The following is an 8,717-nucleotide window of genomic DNA, read 5'->3' on the forward strand; positions in this document are numbered from 1 at the left end:
CAACATCCTGAAGGTCACAGATCTCATATTTTTTACAAAATCTATCAAAGTTGCACTCTGAAAAAAAACTGTGGTCATGCAGCTCCTGCCGTTGAGATTTAACCAATGAGATTATTTCTGCCTTTAGACAAACTCCTCCTCTGAGAAAAAGTGTATTAAATCCTTTACTCCCCACATCCCCTAACCTCCCAGCTCTCTGTACCTCAGTGGTAACACAAAATAATTCTGCAGCAAAGGTCGCAGGTGTGCGTGTGTGCAAGTTTTCATGGCTTCCAAACACACAGCAGCTGACTTCAGCGATAAACAGATGCACTTTCAGTTAAGAGAGGGTCACTGAGATCAGCTGCCTGGTTGGAACCTAAACACACACACACACGATGCCGACACTGGTTCGTGTGTTATGTTAAATTTGGGAAATCTGGTGGTTTATTCTCGATGAAATAGAATGAAAAAGCTCTTTGTGGGGTTGTTGTTTGTATTTCACGTACAAAAGCACAAAAAAATCACAGACAGGGGCGATAACAGCAACACCAAAGCTGATCGTTGACAGCTTACAAATTGTTGCTGCATTGAACTTAGTTTTAATTCTTTCCTAGACATATCATTATTAAGACTTTTTTAGCTCTTTCCGTACTTCAGTGTGCCTTGGACGTCCGTACAAGGTTGTCTTCTTTGGAGCTTCAAGATCTGAAAGCTACCTTTTTTTTACAAAAATGAGCCTTCTTGGTTGTTTATTTTTGCAGGAAATGTCTTAATTTTTTTCTTTTTGAAAGCCACAAATATTCAGTAAGCAAGCACAGATGATGTCTTAACGAAGGTCACGATAGATTTTCTGCGTTTTGTAAGTACTTATAGCTACGTGCATTCAGTAACTGTATTCCCAAATTTAACATAGCATCTATATCATCCATATTGGGAGTAAACCTGTGAGTATGCTGCATTTAGAGGGTTAAAAAAATAAAAGCTGCTCAGATGAAAGAAATGTAAATGCTTTAGAAGTTGTACTCCAAAGCCTTTGTTGATAACGTAAAGGAAATGGCACAAATATGTCAAACTGTGTAGCTGCAGTGTGTGTATACATCCGACTACTGAGTCCGCATACAAATATTTATGTTCTGTAAGATGTAAAGGTACCTGCTGTTTGCCTAAGCCGTCCACAGCGGGCCATTCTTCACGCCGTTTCCATCGACTCGCTGGGTCTCGTAGTGTTGTCGACCGTCACATGACCTTTGACCTGTCCTCCATCTCATCGACCCACACGTGCTGTTTTGTGCTGGTGGATTTTGTGTTGTTTAGCCGATGTGATACGTCAAGTGGTGTCTTTGTAAAAAGAAAACAAAAAAAATAACTCGTCCTGTAGTTGGGAGTGCTCATCGTGACAATAATAATATACGAAAACAGAAGATACACAATGTAACCGAGTAATAGTAACATAGATAAAATATGAAAATTTTAAAAAATCTGAAGTATAAATGAAATATTAAAGGTGTAATACAAAAAGGAATTAAATGCCATAGTGTAAAAATGAGTTTTAAAAGAGGATGCTGAGGTAGCTTGTCTGATTCTTAATGGAAGGAGCCCTCCCCACCACCACCCTCCGTCTCAAGCCTCTCCCTGGAGACTGAGAGTCGTGCTTCAGGGCTGGCGTCAGTGTGGGCTTACTGTGGTGTTCTGTCTGGTGTTTTACGGCCAAACGTAAGGGAAGGCGATGGGGAGAGGATGCTGTTGATGTTGTGTTACATTCATATACATTTTGCCCGTGTTCAGTTTATGTAGCAGTGGTGCTTGAGGGTGACGTCTGCTTTGATCTCACATCTGTCCCCAGTTTGATTCTTGGTTCTTTATGATTTCATTTAAACAGGTGTTGACTTTTGTTGACTGATTCTCTCAGATGAGTAGTGATTCTCTCGCTGTAGGTGCCACAACACTGCTGCTGGAGGAAAGCCGAGGCAACACTTTGTCAGTCCAGTGGTTGTTGTCGTGTGATAGATGAACAGCATAGTCAAAGTATTTCAGTAATATAAAGCAGAGGAGACGTTGCAATAAGTTCTTTTGTAATAGAGCTACACGAATCTGTCCTGTTCGATCATGAGACAATATTCATGGGTGGAACCGAAGCCATAGAGCAAAACCGTTTGCTTCGTATGAGTGTGTGTGACTTGAAATAATAATTCATTAACTCAATAATAACAGTAATATACAAATGTAATTTTTGTGCTGTCATCCTGTGGAACTGATTTTTTCAGGAAATGGCTGCCATGACACGCAGTTTCTTCTCCTTCTTTGGCTGTTTCTTTGTTGCACTGTATCTCTGTCAAGCTATCTGAAAGCATTTCAGTGATTTTTGAGTTTTAACTGCAATAAACTGATTTTTATTATAATGTATTTTCTTGTTCTCTATGTTGTATGATTTACTTTAGAGCACCGATCAGCAACGACATGACATTACAAATGACTTAAAACCTTTCATGCTGCTGTGACAGAAAGATGCCTGGGTAGCGTGATCATCTGTGGGATGTGCTGGGGGGAAAAAAAGCATGAGACCCCTACTTGGCAACCTCCAGAACCTAAAGGAACCACTCAGTGCCCGTTACCACAGGGTACCTTTGGAATAGTGTGGAGTCCAGCCCTCAACTGGTCAGAGCTGTTTTGACAGCAAGAGAGGAATCTACACAAAATAAGGCAGGTGGTTTTAATGTTGTGGCTGGCCTGTATAGTCATTGTTTGCCTAAATGTGCAGCAGCTTGAACACCAGGTGGAGACAAAAATACATTCACAGTCATCCAAGAGGGAGGCTGCAGAAAGGCTGATAGACTGTGATTGACAAGATGTGATATTGTTGTCAGTGTGTATTAAAACATGTAAGTCATATATCAAAATAATATCCTAATTCTGAACTAATCCACACATGTGCTAAAAGAATAAATGGAAATACTGATGCAAGTTTGTAGGCATGTATGCATGGAGACAAGGAGCTGTAGACGTGATTTTAGAAGCTGTCATTTGTGCTGTTTTATTGGACTATCCTCTAATGTCTCCATTATTTTGTCCACTCATGTATAGCACACAAGGCCTACATATAAACACACTGTTGCTCTTATGCTGACTGGGTGCATGTTTCAGACACAGAAGTGCAGTTATCAGTCCCATTGTTGCTCAGATTCCAGGTTGGGCATCCATCTGTTTTTTGTGCAAGACTGGCACAGCCCCTCAGTGGGGGCAGACCTGCAGCTAGTTTAGAGAAAAAAAAATCAAGTTAGTTACCATTTCAATGGCAGGAAAGCCTGAGCTATTGGTAGTTTTCAAGTGCGGCGTGAAAGGGAATAGCTGTAAAATATATTGATGCTGAACCCCTCTCTATTGATAGGCCGCAGTGCGTGAACAATCTTCAGGCTGCAAAGACACTGGGCCGCTGCATGGCCAAACTGACACAATCAGGGTGAAACGGGCCAGAAAATACTATTCTCTCCCATTCTCCTCTATCAATCGGGGCTTAAAAACTCTGCAGAATGAGAGGCGGAGGGAGGGAGAGGTGGGAGGGGGGGGAGAAAGAGCGACAATTAGCGAGAACTTAAAGTGAAAGCCCTCAACGAGGAGGCAGTTATCGCAGAGGTTTCTCCTCCTGCTCTGGTGGGGCACATTTGTTTTTCCTCGCAGAAATTTGGAGCAGTGAAGTTGCAGATGTGAGCTTCTTGCAAAGGAATGCATTTTGCAAGATCTCCCCCTCCTCCTCCTCCTCCTCCTCCCCTTTTCACTTGTGTTTTTGCTACAAGAGGAGGACGGGGGGGACCACACAGATCCTGGGTTTCATGCAAGGAAAATTATAAACAGTTCCATCCAGCCTATCTCGTCATATACTGAGAGGATTTGTGCGCAGAGCTGAGCTGCTGTAGGCCTGGAAATGGGTCCCACGGCTGACTCCTCAATGACTACCAATCGGTGTCCAGGATTGTAAATGAGAGAAGGGGAGGGAAAAAAAGGGGCACTTTTCTTTCTTTTTTTTTTTCGACAGAGGGAGGGGTGTTGTGGGGAAATGCTCGGCGGACCGTGAAGCGTAACAGCCAGAAGAGGGACAAAGACGCACATAGCGGGACAAAATGCGACAGAGACAAACCTCTCCCAACTAAAAAAAACAAAACAAAACAACAACTTCGGAATGCGTGGATGGATTAAAAGTAGTAGCGCCGGGAAGAGACGAAAGTAGCAATGACAAGAAAGATGAGTTCAAGTGTAGGATCTGAGTTGTGGACAATGACTGCGTGTGTTAAAGTGCGTGTTAACTTTGGATAGTCCTGTGGCGCGTTTCAGAGCCGCGCCGGTGCCATGGTGCTGACTGCAGTTTGGAGTATGGGTTTTTGAACGGACATGCCTCCCGAAATGAGCCTTTCTGCGCCGTTTCTCCTTTTTGCAACCACGCGTGCTGATTTCAGTCACATCCTGACTTCTACAAAGCTCACCGGGAGGAGGAAAACTCATCTGAGGTGCAAGTTAGTGGACAGTTTGCAGAAGAAGTGAGTCGGTAGTGAATGTTTGACGCATGTGGAGTACTTCTGTAAGCCTTCTGTGAGCCTGATCCTCATGTGCTGGTGAAGAAAGTGCACGTCACCGGACTAGAACTCCATCCAAGCATGAAATGTTGGTGCAGCGCCGTGGCACTTCTCCCGTGGGTGCTGGTGGCCTTAGATGCCCAGCTAATCTGCTGGCAGGCGCTGCTTCGGTGCCACGACGAGCCCGAGTGCGATCTTGCATACAATCAATACTTGGCAGCGTGTGAAGGTAACATCAGAGGGACCAGGAGGCAGTGCCCGAGCCACTGCATCAACGCCCTGATCCGACTCAATCACACCCGCAGCGGGCCAGACCTGGAGACCTGCGACTGCGCCCAGGACCTGGACTGTCTGAGCGCCAAGCGGGCCATAGAGCCGTGCCTTCCCCGCAGACACCCGAGCGATGCCGGGGGTATCGGCTGCATGGAGGCCCGGCAGCGCTGCGAGGAAGACAGCAACTGCCACACCTCCCTCACGGCCTACTTGTCATACTGCGGGCAGCTGTTCAATGGAAGGAAGTGCTCCTCCAAGTGTAAAGCCACCATTCAACAGATGCTGTTCATCCCAAACGGCATGCTGCTGAACCGCTGTGTTTGTGATGGGGTGGAGAGGCCTTTCTGTGAAGTGGTCAAGGAGAACATGAGCAAACTCTGCTCCATAGGAGACCACAGTGTTGTGTCAGACCAGCCTGACACTGATGACATCTATGAGGACGAAGACTATGACACTAAAAGTGACAGAGAGGACGTGTATGTTGACAATTCCTCTCCATCCCATAGGTTTTCCAGCTGCACGGCGCTCCTGTTTCTTCCTCTAGCATGGATATTATACTGAGATGATGGAAGCGTTTGTTGGATTTATCACTGAAAGAGTGACACTCGAGGAAGATTGCTGTTCCAGAGGTCACTGCTGGATTTAATAAGGATTCAGCTCAAAGACACTTGAGCAGGCCAATGGCTCGCTTGGCAGAGGACTTGAACGTAGGTCTGCTGGATGAGGAAAGTTATTTTTTTTCACCCCTGGGCCTCTCTGCCATTTCATTTTAGCTGCATGGTGACGGAGAGCACTGTAGTGGTTTGTGCAGACATTTTTCCGCGACCGTACAGTTTGCATAGTAATTCTCCGTGCACGTGTCACTCAGGAAATCTGTCCTTCTGATCTGTGATTCAGATCTTCACACAGATGGCCTTTGCAGTGCTCTGAGTGAATCGCCACATTGCTGAGTTGAAAGCAAAGCCTGTTGTCAAAAATATCTTCAGGTGACGGTGAGAAGAAGTGAACCAAACCAGACTTTGTTGCAGGGCTCAACCATTTCGTGTGCCTTCAAACAGCTCCTGTTTATTTGGTTTGGTTTCAATGGTACTTGAAGTGTGGCTTTATTAAGAGCTTAGACAAACATTGGAGCCATCCAGCCTCTGTTTGCTCTGCTCTCCATTTCAGGGGCCTTTGCATTGTTGCAGCAACCACACTTCAAATATTTGTGGGAAATTTCAGAGGACAGGCGAGGGTGTGGGATCAAGTACTTAAATTAACTGAAGCGCCTCTCCAGCACTCTGTCTTGTTCCCCATCCCCCATTTGAGATTGTTTTATTGAACTTTTCCTGAAACCACCCCCCACCCCTCTCTTCCTCCTGTCTAATGCGTGCCCCCCTTCTAATGCCTTTAAAAGACCCCTGTCTTTATTACTGCTTTCACACTGCCGCAACACCCCAGGAAAACCTGCCAGCTGCTGGTGTGAATGGGTCAACATAGCATACCTGCAGTTTGTCCACAACACTGCTCATGTCGGGAGGCCTGACACTGCTTTGCTTTGTTATACACGTGTGAACGCAGTTTCTGATTTACAAGCATATGTGTCAAAACAAACTGTGTGATTTGAGGGTGAGTTGTTGCACAAAGTTTTTATGAGCCCATTGAACAAAAACGGTACATTTTATGGATATTAACACAACAAAATGCCAGTTAAATCAACACTGCAGCAGCATCAACGCAGTAATCAGTGGACAAAGCAGTGTCAGACCAGTGTGCCAGCAACAAGGTGATCGCTCATTAGCCATAGAGTGGTATGAGTGCTCCAACACAGGTTCAATGAATGTTTTGTATTTTGTGTTGTGGGTGCAGGAGCATGACAGTGTTGCCAACTTAACAACTTCCAGATACTTTAGAAAACCTTTAACATACAGGATTATCAACAAATAACATGTACAAATACAGATAAAGCTCAAACTAATGATATAAAAGATGTAGTCACTTTCACAAATTCATAGTGACGTTCCCTTCCTTTAAAATGTACTTTGAAGTCTTTTATTGTGTGTGTTTTGAGGCTGAGTATATCAGAACAAACCATATTTGTAGATGATCTGTTACCTGTCTGCAGGTCTACATCAGTAGTCCAGGAACTGAAACCAGCCGCCTTTCAGTCTCACTTCTTTCTTCTGCCTTTCCGTGTTAAAGCTGTTTAGCAAAAAAAAAAAAGGGAAACATTTGTTAGTTTGGATCACTTGTACTGAAGCTGCCAGTTTGTGTCTTTTGCCACTTGAAATGAATTTCTTGAACAATGTTGTTAAATGTTAAATTATGAAGCTTAGAAATACGAAGAATGTGTATATATTTTACAATCATATGCAGTAAAAAATTAAGTGTCGCTTAAATGCCTTTAATATAAACACACAAACGTAGCTCAAGATTTTGTCCACAAAGCCAGACATGATTTAGAGTTTTCAATTTTTCATCTCATCTTGTGGGAACATAGCAGTAAACACTCCAGAGCAGTATCTTCCATATGGAAGAGTGAGTTTTATAATAAAATGTTTATGACTTAAAGCAGTGTCATGATGTGATTTATCCGCAGCTCAAGAAGGAAAAGGAATCAAAATGTTGAAATGTGATGTAATGAGTCTGGTTTCTATGATCGAATCAAGCTTAAAGCACATTATTGTCTCTGACTTACATTTATGAACCATGAGTGAGGAAGCATTCAAGACCCTGTGAATATGTTTAATGATATATTGAAAAGAGCATAGTGTATGTTTAGCTGAGGTTCAGGAAGCAGACGCACTAAATTCTCACTGAACAGCGGTGATAATATGTAAATCTACACATATTCATTTCCAACAATATTAGCTTTCTAGAAAGAGAGTTAGGTTTTTATTTAATCTTTTTGTGCAGTGATATTTCTTGATATTTGATTTACACCATAAAACACTTGCATGGCGTGATGTTTTAGGCTCCTACAAACAGCAACTGACTGCGAAATAGAGGAGAATATTGTTTGACAGTCAAGCCAGCCAAGTGACTCCACATACAGCACCGCATGTGGCTATTTTCACTGTATATTTAAGGGATTAGGTCAGTGTAATTGAAACCTGGTGAGGAATTTTGAGTGTCTAGTCACTGCACAATCAAACTGAAACTAAACCATCAAGATGTTAGAAGTAAGTCAGCAGAGCAGCAGTCGATTGAAGGTTTTTGCTCACGGACTTTGCTCATGATCAAAAATAAAATGACCAGCGTCAGCGCAAGCAACCATTTGGGGCTTGTTCCACACTTACTAAGGTATTTACAAGTCATTAACAAACTGTAAAAGAGTCATTTAGCGTTGCTGCAAGGTGTGAGCAGCCCACCTGTTCTGTAAATGTCAATCCGCTCGTGTCCAAATGGTGCAAATCTGCAGTGGCGAGAGCAGGAAACGAACAAAACCGGGGAGAACAATGTTGCCACGATACTTGCGTGAGAAAGTACATGTGATGAGTAATTAGAAGTTTGTTACTTGAGTTAACAGGTGGTAGATTTCAACATCTCCAAGTCTGGAGAGAACTTCTGCACAGCTTCTCCTGATTCTTCATTAACCACAAGAATCCTCGAGCACTTCCAACTGTCTGTGTCATAAAAAACAGGGAGATGGAGAAACAAAGCAGCTTACAGCTACGATATAGCACGACTCGCTCTAGTTTAGTTAGTCTGCTCATGGTCCAGTCTGTGTTAACCATTGCCACCACCCCCCCACAACCGCCTCAATTCTGGGAGCAAAATCAAAACAAACATGAGCAGAGTAGCCTTGGGGAGTTGAGTGTGCAGAGGGGGCGGAGCGGTGTAGTTACAGAGGCAGCACTGTGCTGGAGCCCATTTTCTAAATTATCTTTATTCAACATTTCTTTGAAACAAACCCCC

The 8,717-nt window shown here is 43.6% G+C and overlaps 1 protein-coding gene across 1 annotated transcript; it reads left to right on the forward strand.

Annotated features, from left to right (window-relative positions):
• Positions 1-4,021: 4,021 nt before the first annotated feature.
• Positions 4,022-7,370, forward strand: LOC103354321 (growth arrest-specific protein 1). Its single transcript, XM_008277647.1, has one exon. It carries the CDS (start codon positions 4,629-4,631, stop codon positions 5,379-5,381), a length of 753 nt encoding a protein of 250 aa, XP_008275869.1. The 5' UTR covers positions 4,022-4,628; the 3' UTR covers positions 5,382-7,370.
• Positions 7,371-8,717: the final 1,347 nt, after the last annotated feature.

Source organism: Stegastes partitus, unplaced genomic scaffold (genome assembly GCF_000690725.1).
Source record: "Stegastes partitus isolate 25-593 unplaced genomic scaffold, Stegastes_partitus-1.0.2 Scaffold104, whole genome shotgun sequence".
Lineage (NCBI taxonomy): Eukaryota > Metazoa > Chordata > Actinopteri > Pomacentridae > Stegastes > Stegastes partitus.

Coding starts and splice junctions, on each gene's coding strand:
- LOC103354321 (XM_008277647.1), top strand. CDS start 4,629: ATGAAATGTTGGTGCAGCGCCGTGGCACTTCTCCCGTGGGTGCTGGTG.